At 40.8% G+C, this 24,378-nt stretch overlaps 1 protein-coding gene across 7 annotated transcripts in view; it reads right to left on the bottom strand.

Annotated features, from left to right (window-relative positions):
- Positions 1-24,378, bottom strand: part of NR3C1 (nuclear receptor subfamily 3 group C member 1) — a 125,438-nt gene that overhangs the window by 26,387 nt on the left and 74,673 nt on the right. For 6 of the 7 annotated variants that reach the window (XM_073905529.1, XM_025852295.2, XM_025852293.2 and 3 more), the window contains exon 3: positions 1,915-2,081. In XM_073905529.1, the coding sequence (XP_073761630.1) occupies positions 1,915-2,081 (167 nt within the window). The remainder of the gene's footprint in view (positions 1-1,914; positions 2,082-24,378) is intronic. The other variant, XM_025852298.2, reaches the window with a different exon arrangement.

Raw genomic sequence — 24,378 nt, 5'->3', positions numbered from 1 at the left:
TACATAACCATTTTGAAATGGTATGGCTAATAGTCTATGAAATTTGTACCTAAAAGCAAGTATAAGAATTTAACTCTGAAGCAGCGGTTAAGCCCAGAGGGCATGTGGCCTGCGGTGGTATTTTACTGGGGAGGTATGTTTAGCATTTGTTTGTTTGTTTACACTTTTTAAAGGGCACTGGATGCTTTTAGGTAAGCTTGCTCTCTCCAACATCACTGCATGCCTTCCTTGCCCCAAATGTCTTCTCTTTGCCAGAATGACACACACTTGGTCCCTGTAGGCATTTGAATTTATAGCCCTGTTTTAAAGAATTGTTCATTCTCCTCCATTTTAACTAAAATAGTTTTTGAAATATCCATTCTTCTAAGGTTCCATGGTCTCATTCTGAATTTCACTTTCAGAAATCAATTTATCAACGTTACTATAATATTACTACTGCTGTCACTGTACTTATATCATGGAAATAACTCATCAGTTAATGAAGTGCTGAAGTAGGTAAAGTGAGGACAAGAACAGGCTTCACTCTCTTGGGTCTGTGGTGGGTTCTGTAGCAGGAGGGCTGGGCGTTCCATGTGACCCCTCCATAGGACCCAGCAGCTGCTGACCTGGGCAAAGCCTGCATCCCTGTGCTGTGTGTGGGGTTAAAGGAGTAGTTTTATAATTGGCTCTTTACAAACTAATCCAAACAAAAGAAAATGACTCCTCTGACTCTTAAGGATATGCAGACAGTACTCTAGGCAAATAATAATAATCCTTCTCATACTGTGAATGGATAATTACACTTCTTTAAAAATTAATATAATCAGAGCTTTAGGTAATGCATTCAGGCAACACTACCTTCAACCTGCTTTACAAGTAACTAAAGTACATGATTTCTTCCCAAGATGATTCACTGGTAACATGAAATAAATAATTTGAGTAACTTCCAAAAATAATGGAATGAATTTCTCTTTCTTGCAGGAGTTGATGTTACCGCCCTTGTCAGTAGGCTGAATCCATAACAAGGGTAAAGTTCATAATATTCATATAGTGAAATCAGCTCCTCTGAAATACCTCTTTCTTGACCTCCTCAGGCAGTTTATCACTTGCTTCTCAGTGTTTTAACCTCCATACCTGGAAACTGTTACCTCATCCTTCACTTCAAGTAGACCGTGACCACCCATTGGACAGGGACTAGCTCTTATGCTGAATTAAGATGCCTGGCTCAGTAGAACAACAACAACAAAAAATCCCATCCAGAGACTTTCCCCTTCATAAGTTCTTACTGTCCCTCATTTCTTTTTTTTTTTTTTAAGATTTTTTTTTTTATTTATTTGACAGAGACATAGCGAGAGAGGGAACACAAGCAGGGGGAGTGGGAGAGGGAGAAGCAGGCTTCCTGCGGAGCAGGGAGCCCGATGCGGGGCTCAATCCCAGGACCCTGAGATCATGACCTGAGCAGGGCTCAATCCGAGGACCCTGGGATCATGACCCGAGCCGAAGGCAGAAGCTTAACGACTGAGCCAGCCAGGCGCCCCTTACTGTCCCTCATTTCTGTCACACTGGAATAGTTGGTAGTTTCAGAGCCAACTACCTGCTGGGAGTTAAAGCCCATGATTCTCGTACAATGAACATGATGTTACCGCCCAAACCTAACACCGCCATTTCACACGACACCCCTTTCTTACAGTTACCTTCTGTTCTCTGACCAAACTCCTGCCCCTGAATTCATACTTTTCTGTTTTATTTTAGTTCTGCTTGTGTTGCTTTTTAAAATCTCTTTCCCACTGGAAGGCCTAAGAGGCCACCTCCCCACCCCACCAGCCCTTCCTGACGTCCAACCTGAATGGGGTTTACATATAACAGAAACTTCAAAATCTACCTTGGGAGACAAGAACCCAATAGAGGAAAAATAAAACTCTTCAAAATACACACTACCTTCCACCGCTCTTTTGAAGAATACTTTGCAGCTCCCGCAAGTCAAGACCCCGTAATGACAGCCCGAGGCTTCGTCAGAGCACACAAGGCAGAGTTTGGGAGGTGGTCCCGTTGCTGCAGAGGAGCTGGATGGAGGAGAGCTGACATCTGGTCTCATCCCAGGGCTAAAGAAGGAAGACGGCAGGGTTATGATGTAATTGTCATGACTGTCAAAGAAGTATCAAAATCCACTTCTCTTACCTTCTCACTCCCCAGCGAGCATGTTTCACACTGAACTCTGGCTTTATGGACTAGTAGGCATTCCAACTGCCCACCTAAATATATTCAAAGAATGTTGGATTCTTCTTTCAGACAAAATTAAGAGTGAGGTCATTTCTTTTTAAGTATTCCTTCAGAAGAATGGTGAAAATGAGATCCACTTAGAAACTGTAATTGTTAGTTGCTGAGGGCTTATTTATATTCATCGTCCCCTTTATGAAGGTGTCCTGTGCGTACGGTATCACTCACCGTTTCTAAGTGTGCAGCTGATGAGTCTGGCTTGCCGGATAGCCTGCATCTCCCACCGGGATTAAGACACAGTATGCATCCATCACTTCGAAAAGATGCCTCCTACCCCTTTAATTGCTTAGGACGTCAAGTTAATTTTTGATTTTTAAGATCTTGTACAGGCATCTTCTAAATTCATTCACGTCTCAGGACAGCTCTGCCTACGTCCTCCCCGGGAGCTACAGCTTTTTACAGTACGTGAGCCTGGGCCGACATGTCATTCCCAGGGTCGTCTGGGTGGACCCTGCTGCTTAGGGGGGATGCAGAAGCCAGACTGTCTCTCAGCCCCGCGGCTGGCTCGTGGTGAGAGCGGAAAAAGCACGGGGCTTCCGCAGGGGGACCCCTGTTCTGCCCTCCCCACTCCGGAAGGGATGGCCTCAAGAAAAGGGAGGAAGGGGGGAATCTGCTGCTCTGCCCAGTTCCCGTTTTTCCTTTTGCGGAATTCTCACCCCGCTGAGTACCGTTCTGGTGTTGGGAGGTCCTCTATTCCTCATTTGTTTTGGAGACTTTCTACAAGCCCAAAAGCTCCCCTCAGTTCTATCTGCAAATGAAGCTGCTGCCCCCGGCCGATCCTCTGTCTGTGGAAGAGGCTTCTGTCAAATGGACAGTCCCCCCCACCCCCCAGTCCAGGGTTCCATGATGTTCTGTGCATGCTCTCAGGAACTTCTGGAGACTTCTCTCTCACAAGGTATCGATTCCCTGCTGGGTTTGGGAGAGTGGATGGAGCACATGCTGACAGCCGACAACGGGAGAGAGCCACCTGAAGTGACTCTGCTGTAGGTCTGGCGTGAGGCGCCCTGGATGGACGGAAGCTTGTAACTAATGCAGAGCTGCTGCTCTGGGCCAGAGTGTGACAGGAAAGTAGGAGGACCTTAGAGTGAGTGAACAGAGCGATGTGTTAGGGAAGCAAAAACTTCTTTGGCTTAAGTCCTGAAGATGCTCCTATTCTTGCTCGGCCCATCTCTGCCATCTGACAGCTATTTTTAGAGACCAACCAGTTGTTTATGGAAAATGAGTAGTAACATTTAAAGATTTCAAAGGTTGCTTCTGTAATTTTTCCTCACCCAATTATATGTGTTGACATACATTACAAACACATACGTGTATGTATTTAATTTTTTTTTTTTTAATAGTGCTCTGTAGTAGAGGCATAGCTCAGTGATGCTGCAGGCTCAGTTCCAGATCACAGACAACAGTGAAGGGAGTATCGCAAGAAACCAAGTCAAATGACTTTTTTGATTTCCTAGTGCATATAAAAGTTATTTTGTAGTCTACTAAGGTGTGCAAGAGCTTTATGTTTACAAAAACAAGGTATAGGGACACCTGGGTGGCTCAGTCGGTTAAGCATCTGCCTTCGGCTCAGGTCATGATCCCAGGGTCCTGGGATTGAGCCCCGCATCGGGCTCCCTGCTCAGCGGAGAGCCTGCTTCTCTCTCTGCCCGCTGCAACCCCTGCTTGTGCACAGTCTAACAAAAAATAAAATCTTTAAAAAAAAAAAACCCCAAAACAAAGTATATACCTTAATTTAAAAATACTTCATTGCTAAAAAATGCTAACCGTCATCCGAGTTTTCAGCGAGTCACCACCACAGATCACTATAACTATAGTAAAGAAAAAAATCTGAAATAGAGAATTACCATAATGTGACACAGAGATACAAATGAACAAATGCTGTGGGAAAAATGGCACCGAAAGGCTTGCTCGACTTTGCATTTTTTACAAACTGCCGCTCTGTGCCAACCCTAAGTGCATAAAGCTGAGTGCCCTATGACGAGGTGTGCCTGTCCTCTAGCTGTAAAAGGCTTCATGAGTACAACCTCATCGAGCCTCTCAGCAGCCCTATGGAAGGATGGCGTCACCCTGAGATGAGGCTGCACGGGAGGAGGAGGGTGATCAGGGGGCCTGTTTGCAGTCAAACCGACAGGCTTCAGATTCCCGCCCTACCACTGAAAGGCCTGTGTGACCCTGGGCTGGTGGCTACTGCGTTGAGCCTCAGTTTCCACAAGCGGACTGGGAAGGAGGACATCACCTATGTGTGTGTGTGCGCGTGCACTGGGAAAACAGGAGAATACGCACAACATCTAGCACATTGTTCCTGAACTGAGCAAGCACTCTGTAGATGTTCCTTCTTTGCTGTTTCAGGAAAACTGGAGATTTTAGGAAAAAAGCATTAAATTTAAGTATTATATAAGTGGAAAGTAGTATAAAGCCCCAAACCCAGGACAGTATTTCCCAAATTCTGTCTTATAAATTAGAGCATATGCTGAACCACGAGCGACCGACGGCAACAAGGAAAGGGCAAATGACATGAGCAAATGCACTGATGCAAGTGTAGCTAGGGGTCTGTAACCCCAGTCAGCCTCCTGGCCTCCCCTCAGTCCTTCCACGCTACCTCACGTCAGCACAGAGTGTGTGTAAAACTGGCGAGTGTACCTCAGACAGCAGTGGAAGAAGTCCGTTTTGTCACACAGAAGTGAAGACACATGGCCCATGATGAACACCACTGGGAAACAGGGGTGAGGACAACACGGTACGCAGCTCCAAGTGTGACCCTGTGACACTGCCGAAGGACTCCAGTCCAGCCAAAGGGCCAGCACGACCCATGCGTGATTTCGTACTGTCATGAATTAGTCATTTGGAAAATATTGTTTCACTCAGTTAGGCAGATTTTCCAAATATTGACACAGTTCATTAAACAATATAAGAGTCACATCTGTCAAGCTCACAGTGGCAGACAGAAGTCAAAGTTGTAAATTTTGTTTGAAAGCTCAAATTTTTATAGACCGGCAACAAATACTGTCCGTTGTCTTCTGTGAAGTGATAACCTCACTTCAGTCATTTTTGAGAAAACCTTTGCCAAGCACCCAAGGCTAAACACCATAGTTTACTCATGGTAGGTCATGAAGAAGGGGGCTCTTCACCACACAACATAAACAATCTTACACCTACTCCTCTCTTTGACACGAGCCTAAGTGCTGTGTGCAGCCCAAGTGCATCATCAGCTTTACGCATCTTCCCATTTTGTCACACAGATGGATAGTAAAAGGACATTGTCAAAAGTGGAAGTTTAAGAAAATCAGTAATATTTTGCTTCCTCCAGGATATTCTTGAACTGTGAGCGCACAGCAGTGAAGACAATGACTACTGTACCCTCGGATGCCTGCAGTGTTACTCATCACTGCTTTTGGACCATCACTGCAAATGTCAACACAGTGAAAAAGGCAAACAGAGACTGTGTGTTATCTTGAATGTATTTCTGAAAAGATCCTGGGGACTCCCAGGGGTCTGTGGCCTACATAGGGAGAACTGCTGTTACAGAGAATAGTCGGGATTCTAAGTCAGGCAGGCGAGAATTCATAACCTAACTGCAATGTAGTAGCTCGGTGACCTTTTAATCTCTCTCAATCTCAATTGCCCTATTTCTAAATGGGGACTGTAATGTGCCTGGCAGAATGATCCAGTATCGCTTACTCAGTTAGAGGCTTTCTCCCCAAAGACAAAGGAACAGGGATGATAAACATTACAAACCCAAATGGTGGTGTTGGTTAAATTGTGGTGTTGGTTTAGCCTTCAACTTAAGTGAATTAAATCAACATTTTTTATTTGGAGGAAAAAAAAGGCAAAAACAATATGACCTCAGAAAATGAGTATTAATTACCATGGGGGGAAAATCCTGAAAATAAAGCTACTATAATTGGATTAATTTTTACCAACTACACATGGAACAGGTGTCTTCTCATAGGCTTACCAGTTTTTGTCCAAATACTATAAACCAGTGGTTCTCATTTGGGAGTTTTGCCCCCCCCTGGGGGGGGGCACTTGGCAATGGGTGGAGACATTTTTGATTGTCTCAACTGGGGAAATGCTACTGATATCTAGCGAGAAAAGATCAGAGTGCTGCTCAGCATCCCACAGTGCACAGGACAATCCTCCACAACAAAGAATTACCCAGCTTCAGATGTCAATAATGCTGAGGTTAAGAGCCCTGTGCCATAAAGCTTTCAGCAACATAGAGGAAAAACAAAAATTCAACAAGGACCAGAAACATTTTAAAACCTCTTAACTATGGTTAAGTGGAGCAAGCACCCTACTGAGGCAGCCTCAAATATTCTTTGATTCAAGATAAGTCCAAAGGGAGACTGAAAACAGAGCTGACACCAGGGACTATACAGGTCTAGTGATTAATTTATTTGTCCCTCTAGCGCTAGCCCTAAAAGGTGGTTTTTACACACCAAAGTCACCTGCATTTTTCTTATCTTTTTTCATTAGGAAGAATGTAAATACTCCGCTGCACACACCAGGTGATTACATTTTCTGACTGCCCATTTATGCCTGCATTAGCTAAAGGATTACTGATTTGTTTGATAATAAGCTATGGACTAGTTTTCAAATCAAACAGAACAATTGGTGGAAGGCTTTCACAATATTTCTGTTAAATGGTTTTAACTAGCACACATTTTGTTGTTTAGTGACAAGAAACACTGATGATTCTCTTTGCTTTGCCTTTGTTGAGAGAGGGTTCTACTGGTTTTAACTTAAGGTACATATTAAGACAGTTTCCCCAAACTATGCATCATTTATGCGCACTCATCTTGGGGACAAGATTAGAGCACCAAACACTATACTCTAAAGCCAGGAGCATTTTCAGTAAAGGATGCATGAAAAAGGTAATGCCTTTGTCACACCTTTGAGACGCCAATGGCCTGTCACTTAACATCTCTGGGCTTAGTTGCTGCCTGAAAAATGAAGGTCTTCCATCAGTAAACTCTAAGAGCTTGCCCATGTTTCCCAAGGTGGGGCTGGAGGTATAGGGAAGGAAGAATACATCTGGGTCTGCAAAAAGCTTCTTTGGTCCTGTGTATTTATTTATATGGTCGCCTTGTCTACGTTTCTTTCTTCAAGTCTGATCTAACGTGTTTCACGGAAGAAATGTATTTCTTTGTCTTTGGAAGGATCAGTCCTCAGTCTGGTCACTGTGTTAGGTAACTTGAAACCATAGGCTGCATGTGTTCAGCTCTGTTCCCTGCATCGGCAGACATGAATTTTAACCAGTAATGATGTTGTGGAGTAAGGATGTGTGTTCCTCACTTCTTAAGAGCACACAGGGATAATGATGGCCTGGTACATACAGAGTTAGGAATGTGACCTCTTCAAAGAATTCAAGAACAGGTGTGACACAATGGGATGCTTACTACCTTCTCCTAATGTCTGTCACACTAGATACCAAAGGTTGAAACTGATGGCTGTGGTGTTTTTTTTTTTTTTAAAGATTTTATTTATTTGTTCATGAGAGACAGGGGGGGGAGGGAGGGGGGGGGAGAGAGAGAGAGAGAGAGGGAGAAGCAGGCTCCCAAGGAGCAGGGAGCCCGATGCGGGACTCGATCCCAGGACTCTGGGATCATGACCTGAGCCGAAGGCAGACGCTTAACCATCTGAGCCACCCAGGCGCCCTGTGGAGTTGTGTTTTTGAGCTCACATCTCACCTGTAATGTTTTTTTCCCTATCTTTTCATGATTTGGTTTTTCTCATATACCAATGTATATATGTAGTTTGGATTTTATTTTTAGGGAGTCAGATGCCAATCAAATTGGTTAAGCTACGGAGCTATTCAGTAGGTAAATTCATTATGGGGTCCAGAGCTGAAGGCCATTGTAATTATAATTATCTGCAATCACCCTGTAAGCTTGAATTTAGGCTGGTCCCAGCATCTGTGGGAGTCATCCTGGGTTTCAGTCATATATGTCCAGTTTGTAAGATTGAGTAGACTTTATCAGCTACGGTCTAATTTCAGGTTTGTAGTTTAATTTAGAATTGTGTTAAACTGATGGTTTGTATTTGACTTCATTTTACATTAGTTTGAAGTGAACTGCTTTTGATTCTGGAATTTTGAACATTTATTGTAATTTGTAATACAATTGCTGTGAAACACTTGAATAAAGATGTTAAGGAAACCAAACACTGCTCATTTCTGCCCCAACTGACAAAAGGAACTTATTTCTAAGTTACTATAGTTAGTAACTTGGGCTTAAATGCAGAAATTTTGCCAATTTCAACCCCCTTTCCAGTCTTTTTTATTCCTCCGTGTGGCATGGTCACGTATCTTCTCCTTCTTGTCCACTGTGACTGCAGCCATCTCAACACACGCCTGCCCTCTCTTGCCTTAACCACAATGATGGTTTTATACTAAAGAGTCCTCCTGACTTTCACTGCTTCTCCTTCCATTCCTTCCCCACACTGCTAAAACTGCTTTTGTCCATCATGGGTCTTTTAATAAACTCTCCAGGACTCCTCCACTATATATAGTTCAAGCCCAAAAGGGTCCACATTCTGGCTCTTGTTTCTTTCTCCAATTGTAGGTCTTCCCACCCCTCTACACAAACCATTTGGTTTATCACTTAGGGATCCTGGATTCTATAAATATTTATGAAGTGACTACTATGTGCTACATGTTTCCTGGGAATATTGTTAGAAGAACTGTTCCCCAAGCCTGGAGTGTCCACCATGGCTTTTCGGTTCCATGACAACCTCTAGACTCCCTTAAACACTGCCATGTAGCACTTTACATAGTTGATTCTAGGATACCTTTTGATGGAGGTTTCTATCAATAATTCCTCTTAGGTAAGGGCCATGGCTTAGGCCTGTTTATATTACCATCATCTTGTACAGTGTCCAGTAGATGTTAGTGTATTTAGTTTATTTATACATCTTTATCTGTTCTGCAAAAGAATGTAAGGCAGCTAACATGGTAGATGTTTGAGATTATAGCCAGAATATAGGTTATCACCTAACTACTACTAGGAGCTACTGTGGAAGCTCTTTCTTTATATACATTACCCCCTTTAATGTGTTCCACAAACCTATGAGGTGAGTTCTGTTTTTGAGATTTAGAGAACGTGGCTTGCCTAAGGTGACATAGTAACTAGCAAAGCCAGGATTCAAACCCAGGTCCTTCGGCCAACAAAAACAGTGTTCTTAACTGATATTCCACCTCTCTCACAAAGATAAAGTGGCAAAACTAAGAAACTGAGGTAGATCTAGATCTTCAAATTGAGGTACGAAGGCCTTCTACTTTTGTAGCCAGAGGTCTGACTTCTTTAGTGATACACAACGAAAGGTAGCAAATTCCCTTCCAACCAGGATCTGCAAATCAAGATTTTTGCCCAAGTAACCGTTGCCCCAAACAGGTCAAACAGATAAAAACAGCTGCCTTAAAATCGTGCAACAGTCTGTATTGTTGGACTAAATTTTCAAATGACCCACACACCAATGCTCATCTCATTCTGCACAATTAGCACAATTCCTAAATCCCTACAAAAACGTTTGTAAAATCAATTCAGAGCAGCTGTGTCCTTATTCATATTTATATTAGTATAAAGGAAGGAATGAAACCCTCAGAACCAACCCCAACTTGATCTATGGCCACACGCTTCCTCCCTCAGTCCAAAGCCAAGGATTGATTTTTCATTTCTCAGATTTTTATATTAGTGCGAAAATTTCTTGGTTTCTCTATCATGCCAGTCTACCAGATGAGAGGGTTTTGTCGTTGTTTTATTGTATGGTGTTTTTGTTTTTCTTTTTGCTGTATACATTTCCCTCGGGGTTTGGTGATGATGCTCTTACTTTACACCCTGGTTTCTAATATCCATTGGAACAATTTAAAGGAAGAATTCTAAGGACTGAATAAACAGTGAAAAGACTGGACACCTTGTCCCTCAAAGAGGACCAAAAAAAGAGGTAAGAAAGAAGTCTTTAAAAGGATGTAAAAGTTACTTAGTGGGCATCTGCAATACAAGAAGGCAGATGAAGAATTTAAGACAAACGGTTTTTAGGAGGTGAAACAAAACACTCCAGGTGATGGATATTTTAATTCTATATGCCAAGCTCCTCAAAGCTAGGTACTTTAATAAGTATAATACCTCAAATAATCGTTCCTACTAGTCCATTTTACTGACGACAGTGAAGCCATTTGTTTGCCCAAAGTCACATGAACACAACCTGGATCTGAATTCAGCACTGCCTTATTCCAAAATCTTTGCTCCTTACCTTCGTAACTGTGTTGTCTGGCAGGGACCTGCAGGGTAATATCCATTCAAGCTCGACAGAGTTTTTAAAATCTTGTGTGAGTCACCAAGTAGATAGTCTTGAGGTAAAGTTAAACATTAAAAATAATTTCTGCTTTTTCTCTCTTCTGTCATTAGTATCACAGAATAGAAATTGCCTATAATTAAGAGATTTGAGAGGTGGGAGGAAAAGGTGGATCCTGGGCTCACCTCCTTGCACGGACACATAAAAATCTGCAACTCTAAGTGGAACGGCTCTCGCAGAAAGCAGCAAAGACGAGCAGGAAAGATCATACGCGACGAAGCCTGTTAGAGAGCCCAACTGAGATGTGCAGGAAGGGCAGAGACACAGTTTGGCCAGGCCCCACACGCCTGCTGGGGAGGCCCACGAGTGGGAGGGAGAGCGCAACCACAGAGGCCGTCATTGAGGAAGGAGGGGCCTGAGCCCTGCATCAGGTGCCACTGCCCAGGTGAATGGCACCGATAATGACAGGCTTTGAAAAGCAATGGGGCTTACAGCCAGGAGAGCCAGAGGACAGCAGGAAATGGGGACCGCACTCTTATAAAGGGCGTGCACGCATTCTCACTTGTGGGGGGGCCCAGGGCAGAGGCAGCAGTTTGAAAAGCACCTGGCTGACACATGAAGGAAGTACATTCACTAACGGTGGAGTGTGTGCCAGAGGGGCAGGGATCACTTGGAGCACTCCCCGGGGACATGGCCCCGGCGGGCACCATTTTGTACTTGCCACTTCTACCTAGCTGGACTAGCACCGATGGACACCATTTCTAACACTTTCTCTCTATTGTGCTAGCACCATGCCTGGCCCCAGTGTTTCCCTGTGAACTCACCCCATCCAGCCAACCTGGAGCCCCTCACAAGTGGCTTACTGCCCGACCTCTCCTGCAGGGACCACAGCCCCTGCCAAGCACCCTGCCCTGGGTGCCAGCCCAGCAAGCGGGAACACGTACAACAGTTGCAGCCAGCTGTGCAGGAGGCCTGCCCTGCCCACCAGCCCGGCCATACTGCGGGTTAAGCCAGCCCCACACACGGCAATGAGTCCATATGAATCGGGACCCACTGCAACAGGAGGGGTGGACAGAGCCCACCCAGGGGTTACTCCTTGGGCACCTGGGTCGGCTACTGGACCCCACAGGACACCTTCTGCACAAAGCCACTCCTTCAAAATTAATAGATGTAACTGATCTACTACCACAGAGAAACAGGCAAAATAAGGAGACAGAAGTATGTTGCAAATTAAAAGAGTAAGACAGAAACTCCAGAAAAAAAAAACTTAAACAGAGATAAGCGACCTACCAGATAAGGAATTCTAAGTAGTGCTTATGAAAATGCTAACTGAATTCAGGAGATAAATGGATAAACACAGTGAGAATTCAACAAAGAAATAGAAAAAAAATATATATATATAAAGAACCAGAGCTGAAGAATACAATAACTGAAGTGAAAAATATACTACAAGGAATCAAAAGCAGATGAGACGATGCACAAGAAGGGATCAGTGATCCTGGAAGAAAGGTTAGTAGAAATCACCCAATCGAAACAGCATAGAAAAAAATTTTAAAAACCTGAGCAAAGTTTAAGAAAATCCTCTGGGACAACACCAAGCATACTAACATTTGTATTGTAGGGGTCTTAGAAGGAGAAGAGAGAAAGAGAGGAAATAATGGCTGAAAACTTCCCTAACCTGGTGAAAGAAACACACAAGCCCATCCAAATAAGGTGGACCCAAAGAGATTCACACACATTACAGAGGATCTTCAAAGCAGCAAGAGAAAACTTGTTCCATAAAAGGGAAGAAGATTTTTCAGCAGAAACTTTACAGGCTGGAAGGGAGTGGTACTGAAAACACAAGGATACTCTTTCTACCTGGTAAGATTATCATTCCAAACTGAAGGGGAAATAAAGGAGTTTTCCAGACAAACAAAAATGAAAAACGCTCATCAACACCAAACCGGCCTTACAAAAAATGTTAAAGGGACTTTCTTAAATGAAAAAGAAAAGGCCATAACTAGAAATAAAGAAATTATGAAGAAAAAAACAACCCACAAAACCACTCTGACTGCTAAAGGTAAACTTATAGTAGAGGTAGTGGATCAAGCACCTACATAGAGCTCGTATTATAAGGTTAAAACCCAAGAACAGTAAAATCACCTAGATCCATAGTACTTAGGGTACGCAAAATAGATCTAAAATAGGACATCAAAACCATCAAAGGGGATAAAAAGGTAGTGCTTTTTGAACACGCTTGAACTTAAGTGACCATCAACCTAAAAGAGACTGCTATATAGAGGTGCACAAAAAATAAAGAGGCAGGAAATCAGACATAACACTAAAGGAAGTCACCGAATCACAAGGAGAAGAGCAAGAGAAGAAGAAAGGAACAGAGAACTAACAAAACAACTAGAAACAATGAACAAAGTGGCAATAAATACCAATCTAGCAATAAATACCTTAAATGGACTAAATGCTCCAATTAAAAGATATATGGTAGCTGAATGGATTTTTAAATAGACCCATCCATATGCAGCCTACAAGAGGCTAACTTCAGATATAAAGAGAGACACAGACTGAAAGGGAAGGGATGGAAAAAATATTCCATGCAAATGTAGAAGAAAGCCACGGAAGCAATTCTTGTATCAGACAAAAAGAAAGGGTGTAACAAGAGACAAGAAGATCACATAACGATAAAGGGATCAGTCCAACAAGCAGATGTAACACTTCTAAGGATCTATGCAAGGAACAGAGGGGAGCCTAAAGACACAAAGCAATTATTCACAGACATAAAGGGAGAAGTTGACAGTAATCCAGTAATAGTAAGGGAGTTTAACACCTCACTTACATCAATGAATAGATCACCCAGACTGAAAATCAATAAGGAAACACTGGCTTTAAATGACACATGAGACCAGATGGATTTAATAGATTTAATAGATGGATTATACAGAACACTCCATCCCTAAAGAGAAGAATACACAGTATTTTCAATTTCACATGGAATATCCTCCAGGATAGATAACCGGTTAGGCTACAAAACAAGCATCTTTTCATAGTGGTATGAAATTAGAAATCAATTATAAGATGAAAATTGGAAAAAAAAAAAACCCCACAAGCCCATGGAGGCTGAACAACATGCTACTGCTCAAGAACCAATGGGTCAACAAAGCCAAGAGAAAATAAAAAATAGCTCGAGACAAATGAAAATGGAAACAGAACAGTCCAAAATCTATGGTCACAGCAAAAGCAGATCTAAAAAGTTTATAGCAAGATAGGCCTACCTCAAGAAATAAGAAAAGTCTCAAATGAACACTCTAACTTTACACATAAAAGAACTAAGAAAAGAAGTCCAAAGTAAGTAGAAGGAAGAAAATAATAAAGATCAGAGTAGAAATAAATGAAATAGGAAAAAAAGGCAATAGAAGATATCGGTGAATCTAAGTCTTGGTTCTTTAAAAAGAAAAACAAAATTGATAAACTTACAGCCAGAGTCATCGAGAGAGAGAGAGAGAGAGAGAGAAAGAGAGAGAGAGAGAGAGAGAGAAGGGTCCAAGTAAATAAAAATCAGAAATGAAAGAGGAAAAGTTACCACCAGTACATAAAAATATGAAGGATCCTATGAGACTTCTTACAAACAATTATTTGCCAACAAATGGGACAACCTAGAAGAAATGATAAATTCCTAGGAACAAACAATCTTCCAAGACTAAATCAAGAAGAAGTAAAAAACCTGAACAGACCAATTATTTAGTAACACAATTGTTGGGAGTTTTTTGATTATTGATTCAAACAAAAGTCGAGGAACAGATGGTGACCCAGGTGAATTCTACCAAATATTTAAAGTAGAGTTAATACTTATTCTCAAACTCATACAGAAAACTGAAAAGGAAGGAATGCTTCCAAACTTTTCTCTGAGGCCAGCATTATGCTGATACCAAAACCAGAGACACCACAAAAAAGGAAAATTACAGGCTAGTGTCCCAGATGAACACTGATGCAAAAATCCCCAATGAAATATTAGCAAACCAAATTCAACAATACAGTAAAAGAATCTTACACCATGACCAAGTGGGATTTACTCCAGGAATGCAAAGATGGTTTCAGTATCTGCAAGTCAATCAATGTGATATACCTCATGAACAACAAAAGGATGAAAATCATTTGATTATCTCAATAGCTGCCCAAAAACCATGATAAAATTCAACATCCATTTATGATAAAAACTCTCAAAGTAGATAGAGAGAAAACATACTTCAACATAAAAGGCTATACCTAACAAACCCACAGCTAACATCATACTCAATGGTGAAAAGCTGAAAGCTTTTCCTCTAAGATGAGGAACAAGACAAGGATGCCCACTCTTGCCACTTTTATTCAACGTAGTATTGGAGATTCTAGCAGCATAGCAATCAGATGAGAAAAAAATAAAAGGGATCCAAAGTGGAAAAGAAGTAAAACTGTAAAACTCTTTGCGGACAACATGATACTATATATAGAAAATCCTAAAGGGTACACCAAAAAGCTAGTTAGAACTTAAAATAAATGAATTCAGTAAGGTTGCAGAATGCAGAATTAATATACCTAAGCCTGTTGCATTTCTATACACTTCTCTTAAGAAAACAATCCAGGTGATGATTACATCAAAATGAATAGATTACCTAGGAATAAATTTAACCAAGGAAGTGAAAGACCTGTATGCTGAAAACTGTAAGATGTTGATGAAAGAAACTGAAGATGACACAAATGAATGGGAAGATATATCATGCTTATGGATTTAAAGAATGAATATTGCTAAAATATCCATACTACACAAGGCAATCTACAGATGCAGTGCAGTCCCTATCAAAATACCAACAGTATTTTTCACAGAACTAGAACCAAGTAATCCTAAAATTTGTATGGAACCACAGAAGACCCCAAATAGCTAAAGGAACCTTGAGAAAGAACAAAGCTGGAGGTATCCTGCTGCCTGATTTCAAAGTATACTACAAGGCTGTAGTAATTAAAACAATTTGGTCCTGCCAAAAAAACAGACACACAGATTAATGGAACAGAACAGAGAGCCCAGAAATAAACCCATGCTTATACAGTCAATTCGTTTATGACAAAGGCAAGGGAGAAAAGATAATCTCTTCAATAAATGGTATTGAGAAAACTAAACAACAGGCACAACAATGAAATTGGATCACTTTAAGAAACTCAAAATGGATTAAAAGACTTAAATATAAGACCAGAAACCATAAAATTCATAGAAGAAAACATAAGCAGTAAGCTCCTGGGCATCAGTCTGAGCAATATTTCTTTGGATTTGTCTCCTCAGGCATGCAGAACCAAAGCAAATATAAACAAATGGGAATACATGGAATTAAAATGCTTTTGCATAGTGAAGGAAACAAAAAGACAAAACAAAACAAAAAGGCAACTTCCTGAATGGGAGAAAGTATTTGTAAATGATACCCCTGATATGAGGCTAACATCCAAAATATATAAGGCACTGACACAACTAAACAAACAAAAAAACAAAACAAACCCACAAACAATCCAATTTAAAATGGATTCCGAGGACATGAATAGGCATTTTTCCAAAGAAGAAATCCAGAAGGTCAACAGACACATAAAAAGATGATCAGTGTCACTCATCATCAGGGAAACACGTCAAAACCACAATGAGATATTGCCTTACACCTGTCAGTCTGGTGTTATTATTAAAAAGACAAGAAATAACAAGCGTCGGTGAGGATGTAGAGAAAAGAGAACCGCCGTGCACTGTTGGCGGGAATGCAAACCAGTGCAGCCTCTGTGGAAAACAGAGGGTCCTCAAAAAATTAAAAATACAACTACCATACAATCAAGCCATTTCCCTTCTGAGTATTTATCTAGAAAAAAGATGAAAACACTAATTCAAAAAGATATATATATACACACCATATTTACTGCAGCATTATTTCCAATAGCCAAGATATGGGAGCAACCTCAGTGTCCAGTGATAGATGAATGGATAAAGCAAGTGTGGTGTATGTATGTATGAGGGAATATTACTCAGCTATAAAAAAGGAATGGAATCTTGCCATTGGTGACAGCATGAATGAACCTAGAGGGTATTATGCTAAATGAAAAAAGAAAAGAAAGACAAATACTGTGTGATTTCACTTATATATGGAATCTAAAAACCAGAATGAACTAACAAAACAGAAACAGACTCATATATACAGAGAACAATCTGATGGTTGCCAGAGGGGAGGGAAATGGGCAGATGGGCAAATACAGGAAGGCGATTAGAAGATACAAAATTCAAGTTATAAATAAGATAGGGAAATGCAATGTACAGCATAGGCAATATACTTACTAATATTGTAACAACTCTGTATGGTGACAGATGGTAGCTAGATTTATCTTGGTGATCAGTTCACAATGTTTATAAACATTAAATCAGTATGGTGTGTATCTGAAACTATAATAATATTGTATTCTAACTATAATTCAATTTTTTAAAAAGGTATGAAAGTATCCATGTCACCTCCATTTTCTTAAGATTCTAGTTGTGTTGGCTTAAATCTTAAATTAGCATATTCACATTATAAATGATTAAGATGATGTCACAGTAGCCATTAAACACTAAATGACATGGCAATCATGCACCAAAAATGAAAACACAAATCGGAGTGTTTTGTATATTTATAATACTATTCTTACCTTAGAGGAGTTTTGAAGAAATTATGTTTAACTAACATAATAGACTTTAGACTTTTTTGAGACACATTTCATTTTGTCAGAATATTGTTCCACCAAAGTATCCTACTGAGGATATGTAATGATATCAATAGTATTCTATTTTTTTAACAAATGCGTAACAGTTTTAGTAAAATGAACTTTATATTACACAGCCTTAGCTAGAAAGGTGCTATCTAGCTACACTATCAGTTTTACAGATGGAAGGTTTAGATCTATTGACTAGAAAAAATTATGGGTGTAAATTAACATGTCAACCAGTGTCAAAAAGACTGAGAAAGCCAAAAAAAAATTGTAGTTATTCAATATAAGAGCACTAAGGTACTGTAATTACACATTCAAATGGACTTATATAATAACAGCTACCCCTTATTTAGCATTTTTAGGTGCTAGGCACTTTTGATATACATGGTCTATAATCTTCAGCACCATCCTAAAAGATCTCACTAATCCCATTTTACAGATACAGAAATTAAGACTCAGAAATGTAGAGAACTAGTCCCAGGGCCCTATAAAAATACTACCGAAAGACAAAGTCTAATTGAATTCAAGATCCCAAGTCTAATACTTTTTAAATTTTTATCACATACCAATAATAAATTTTTGGCTAACTATATGGTAGATTAAATTAGAATAGGAAAATGCAAGAGCTCCTATTTCACAGAAAGTAAGGTACAATGAGGCCTGAAATAAAGTTATCCTAGATCTAGAATTAGTACTTTTCACCAATAGCCATTATCTATTTATCTTGCATTCTCCAGATACAAAGGGTATAACTACATTTAAAAAGACACATGTGAATTGCTTAAATTCAGTACCTTCCTTACTTTGGGAAGATCCCTTGGTTATATAATTAAATCAGTCAAAACACACTGGAAAAGATAATGTACTGTGGTACTGTCTATAATGTATATGTATACTGATTTAAATATGTAATATTAAAATATTTCTCCACATGTATTTTCTCAACAAAATTTTATAAAAACAGTGATAAGCAACATAAGCTATCATGTAGTTCCACTTTTGCTAAATTTAGCAATAAAAAACAAGCAAGCTTTGGTTTTTCATAGTCCATCTCAGTGTAGATAACGCTAGCTCATTCTAGAATATTCGTTAGAAAAGTAACTTCTGTATTTTTCTAAAACGGTATCTGCCAACATTTTAGAAACCATGTGGGAATGGAGAAGCAGCTCTGAAAGCAAGTTATGAGGTGATTTTTGTTTTAAAATTTTGGGGCTATTTGGAATGTAAAAATTTCAAGGGCACAAGCAGCACTTTTTGGAGAAGGGATAAATGGTAACACTTGTTGCAGGTGGGAAATTTGCAAGCTGGAAGCTTTGAAAGTGATAAACATTTATGATCAAATAATAGTCATTCCATTTATAAAATAACTTGCAGATTGAAAAATAAAACCTATATTCTCTCAAACTTGTCTTAAATGCTCTGTCAAAGTTTCTGCTTTCACAGAAGTGTTACAAAAATCGTTACTTTAACTAAACCAAATCCCTTACTTAAAAGAATAAGAATGTGAATAGTCATCCATTAAGAAAGCATTTTAAAGTTGAATTCTTATGTAAGCAGTTGGTTGTGTATGCAGGAAACAGGACCTGCTAAATACCAGATTTGGCATTACTGTCAAAGGATAGCTCCAAAGTCTAGGAGAAATGGAACTTCTGAAAATACAGTCCTTAAGTTAAAATACCAAAGTAGTTTTCAGACTTGGTACTTTCAACAAAACCATCACTTCAAACAACTTCACAATTCAACACAGTTCAACAAATAAAGCAACAAATACGTTGTAAGCTTTTGAGAATGGAAGGGAGACAGGGAAGCAATACAACGATGACTTTGACAAAATTTTCATCCATAGTTTAAAACAAAACACAAAACATCTATCTGCCAAAATAGGTCACAAAATTGATACTATAAGGACAAGTCATTAATTTATAGGATAAATATCTGACAAGTCTCGACTAAGTGTTTCACTGGTGATAAATGATTCTCCCACATTAATACTGAGAGCTGACATGTATTTCAGAGCAATAAACAGCACATCACAATGTGGACTGTTAACTGTTAGGGATAATCAGTGCATGAGCTGAGCTGTTCCAGGCTTATTTTAAGACACTTTGGACACCCTGAGTGTTCATCTTCGTTTCTGTACTTTCTATAAGAACCACAGGCTGAACCGTGACACCCGAACGGTAAGAAATAAAAGTACTGAGAGCAAGATGTTAGAGCCACTCTCTCAAAATTAAATGGAGATGGTTGGCAAAAGTCTGCCTAGTTAGCTGGAGGAAGAAATGTGCACCCCTCCCAAAAGAGGGGGACAAATGGGCGCACACATATAATAGCTGGAAAATCCCTGTTTAATTTCAAAGATTAGAGAGAGAGAGAGAGAGAGAGAGAGAGAGAGAGAACCCTAAAGCAGACTCCCCACTGAGCACAGAGCCTTACATAGGGCTGGATCTTAGGACTCCGAGATCACAACCTGAGCGGAAATCCAGAGTCAGCCACTTAACCAACTGAGCCGTCTGCCTGTTTAAAATTTTAATTTTTTTCACAATGCTCCAAGAGAGCAAAATAAAATACAGTAAAAATTTTGTGATTTCAAAAATGCAGTTTAAACCCTAAACCCGAAAAGAATGAGAAACAGTGACTAAGGGAAACTTACGAGACAGAGAACAAGGGCTTACACTCGGCTGCCTCTGGAGTGGGGTGCTGACTGTCCTCAAGCGCTGTACTTGGGGGCCCGAGGCTCTCATTTGGGACAGGAAGCCCTGTGTTTCTCTCCCTCTAGGATGCTCCATGCTATGGCAGCTCTAGGTGTGTGCTGCCCCATTTTTCAGTCATGGGGAAAAGAAACCTGAAGAAACTCCGTATAACTGTTATCACCACACTGAGGAAAGCTCATTATTATGTCCATAAAACCGCACCTGCTTTTGTCCTAGTTCACTTCTTTACACTGAATCCATCAACAACTCAAGATTATTGCTTTATAGTCATTTAGAAATATTCCACTAGACATAATAAATTGGGCAAATAAAACTGAATTACAAGGTATTTTTTAAAATTATAAATATTTAGTTAGAAAATTTAGAAAGTACCAAGAAGTTTAAATGAGAAAATAAAGCCATCATACATTTGTCAGAGAAAACCAGCAAACACTTTTATACATCTTTTATTTTTTTAAAAAATGTATGTATTTATTTTGTGGAGAATATTACAGATGACTGCTTTGTATCCAGCTTTTTATATGTGAGGCACTGCTTATTCGTTGTTCATTCCTTAACAACATTTTGAGAAAATGTCAATAGGTTATCTCATTACATGACTTTTTGATGGTTGCAAAGTACTTGGCAGTAACTTAGCTACTCCCTTATTACTGGCCATTCTTTGTTTCTGTTTTTCCACTGTAATAAATATCAATGCACAGACCTTTGCTAACATCTTCGACTATATAACTTAAGTTAAAATCCCACAAGGGCAAGGAAAGCCAATGGGCAGTTTTACATATATGCATTTTCATGCACACTGTTAAACTGCCCACCTTCCCTTGTTTCAGGAAAGCAGACCCATGCATTTCCCCACATGTGCTCCTAAGAGAAAAACGTATCTGGTCAACTGTCAATTGATGAACACTGCCCATTTCCCTATTGGGGTGTTTGGTCTTCTCTTGATTTAGAAGACTGTTTTGGACAGTATTTCAACATTTAAGTCCACTGAAGACATATCTACAAAGCCAATTCTAAATAAAATTTTAAAATATTCAAAGTCTGATGGAATAGCCCATTCAGAATCATTATTGCTCACGTGATACTTCTTTTAGCCACATTACCACTTCAAGTGTTGTGTGAGCTTGAAAATAAAATGACCAGCCACATGTAGTTCTGGTTAAACATGCTATCTCTAAAACATGCTTTAATTTCAGCTTCTTCTGCGACTCAGTAAAATGAGAGTAATGGCATTTGTTTTTAACGGCATAAACCCTTCAGAGTAAACACAACAAGAGAACTGATATTTTGTCAATTATACGGCAATAATGGGAAAAAAAGAGATGATACCAGCAACATTTTACACTGGAATGGGCATTCTGGGGCCATTAAGTAACGGGGCCGGGGGGCAGGGAGAGCGAAGAAACAACCTAATATCACAATTTTCAAAAGGCTCAGAAACTGGGGACAAAGGTAGGGGTTAGAATCAGGGAGACTGATTCGATTTCTGTTTAAGAACATTTACAGGTTTCTAGGGGCACCTGGGTGGCTCAGTCGGTTAAGCATCTGCCTTTGGCTCAGGTCGTGGTCCCAGGGTCCTGGGATCGAGCCCCGCATCAGGTTCCCTGCTCAGCGGGAAGCTTGCTTCTCCCTCTCCCACTACCCCCTGCTTGTGTTCCCTCTCCCGCTGTCTCTCTGTCAAATAAATAAAATCTTAAAAACAAAAACAAAACATCTACAGGTTTCTTTTTAAAGAAATGACAGGCCAGGTTATGGGGGCCAACATGACTGTCAAAATTTAAATGTTAGCTAAAAAATGGAACTGAAAAATTCTCCTTAAAAGCACCAACGCACTGACAAAATGATAAGGATTTAGGCTACAATCTAAAGGAAAGCACCCTTGCCACGTGCTCTGATGATACTTACACATTTAGGCAAATGTAGGTTTCAAATAACAGGAGAGAAAACCCACTAGGAAAATGGACAAAAAATTATACAGATGCTTTACAAACTAAGAACTCCAAATGGCCAATACACATATGAAAAGTTATTCAGCTTCATTAATATTCAGGGACATGCAAATTAAAACCACCATTACACACCTACCCAGAAGACTGGCAAGAATTAACCGTGTGACACCACGAGGGGTCTGAGTTTGGAGAGTACATGGCTTTGGAAGACAGTGTGGCATCATGCCAGGGAGGGGAGGCAAGACTATCCAGTGATCCAGCAACTCTGCCACTTGATATCTACTTCCAGAAATGCATACGCATGAAGAGATTCATGTGTGTGTAAGGTGAGATGTGGAAGAATGAGGATCGGCTTTTGTAGAATACCACAACCAGAAACGGGTCAAGTGCTCAAAACAATGGGAAGGATGTATGGTGCAGTGGTACAACAGTATACAGCAATGAACTGCAGTTACATGTCCTAACGTGGATGAATTGTACGACACAAAATAACACACACAGTTTAAGTTCCAAACATGTGAACTAAGCTACAGTGTTGAAGGATGTACACACAGGGGGTAAGAGAAGCCTGAATATAATTATTGTACCTGTCAGGCTAGTGGTCACCTATGAGGAGGGGGAGCCAAGCAGAACTGTGATCCTGGAAGGTCCCACGGGAGGCACCCAAGGCACAGGCCCTGTTCTAATTACACAAGTGCCCGCTTTTTAATTATCCATTACATTGTGTGTAGATGTATGTGTGTTTGTTCTCATGTATGCTTTGTTTCGTAGTAAGAAAAATTCTTAATTCTAACGAAACCAATAGGAAAAGCAGCAGATAACTTAATCCCCGTGTTACCTCTCCCACTCCAGTCACTGATGGTTTCTTGTTGGCATTTTTTCTCAAAACTCCTAGACTGGTTCTCTTTCTTATTTTCTCTCTCATTTTTCCAGCTCTTTGTCTTTCTACTCTTATTTCTGGCTTATTTTCTTGCTTTTACCTCCCAACTCTTCTACTGGGCTTTTCATTTATGCTGTAACCTTTTTAATTTTAAGTTTGGTTTTATTCCCTGAAAATTCCCTTTTTTAAACATTTTACTCTTATTTGATGAATGCAGTATTTTTCTTATCTCCAAGCATATAAACAGTAGGTTTTAGGAAAGTTCCTTCTCTGAATATTTTCTATTTCCTCCAAGGTGGATTCTTCTGTTGGTTGTTTTGATCTTTGTTTTTCAAACTAGAAGCTGTCCTTCCTTTCACCCTATCTGTCCCCTTCTTCAAGGCAGAAGACTGGAGACTTTTCTCTGTGAAGAGCAAAACAGAAGAGCTCTGGACAAGGATTCCAGACACAGTTTAGGATAGAGGTGTCTTTAAAAAACAAAACAAAACAAAAAAACCCAGGAAGATTAAGTGAGCTGTTATATATCCACTACCAATGGAATTCATGTGGTCTAAAGAACAGAGAGGAAGGAAGGATTGAAGAAACGTTTAGAGTGCCTTATGGAGGAGGAGCAGGAGATCTAAATTTCGTCTGGTCCCAGGAATTCAGCTGGATAGGGATCAAACCATTCCAAACACCTACAAACTCAACAGGAGAGCGAAGAAAAGAATAGCAACAACTCTCTGAACAGAAAAGCGACCACTTTCTGGAAGGTAGGACCTGCGGAGAAGTGAATCCGAGGCGATATTCGGAAGGATAGACGGCGGGGGAGGGGGCCTCTGTCGGCCGCTTCTGGCAAGTGATAGAGACCGGAGCACAAAATCGGAACTCTTAGAAGTCGGCTCCGCTGAGGGACGTCGCTCCAGTGGCTAAGGGGCGAGTAGAACCCTTGCGGGACAGTGTGGTCTCAGGACCCTCGGGGTCACAGAAAGACAGGGGGTGCCTGAGTGCAACAGAGCTCCCAGGTATCGGAATGGGGAAGCCGGCTGCAGAGATGGAGCCGAGGTGCGGGCTCTCAGCTCGGGGTTGCCATAAACTGTGATCCGTGGCCCAGTCGGACCACTGCTCCTCCAGCAGGGACCCAACAAGCGGCAGAGCCGAGGATACTCCCCTTCCTCCCCTCGGGGGAGCAGTGTGGGAGCGCACCGTGGGGATCTGCTGGGTTTGGAGACTCCACAGGGGGTCGTGCACCAGAGATAGAAACGCTCAGTCACAGGCCGGGTGAGCACGGAGTACGGCCGGAGACCGGGGAGACAGGAGTGACTGACTGCTTTTCTCTGGGGGCGCACTGAGGAGTGGGGCCCCGAGTTCTCCGCTCCTCTGGGGTGGAGATTGGGAGACCCCCATTTTCACTCTCGTCCTCCAAAGCTGTAGGGAAAGCTTGCAGGGAACAAAAGCTCCCAAGAGCAAACCCAAGCAGATTACTTAGCCTGGGACAAGAGCGGGGCAATTCCGTCTCCGGCAAAGACATTTGGGAACCATGGCAACAGGCCCCTCCCCCAGAAGATCA

Source organism: Callorhinus ursinus, unplaced genomic scaffold, assembly GCF_003265705.2.
Source record: "Callorhinus ursinus isolate GAN/ISIS: 27379988/994484 unplaced genomic scaffold, GSC_fseal_2.0 scaffold23, whole genome shotgun sequence".
NCBI lineage: Eukaryota > Metazoa > Chordata > Mammalia > Carnivora > Otariidae > Callorhinus > Callorhinus ursinus.
Note: the sequence above shows the minus strand (reverse complement) of the source record. Positions and strands in the feature narration are given on the sequence as shown.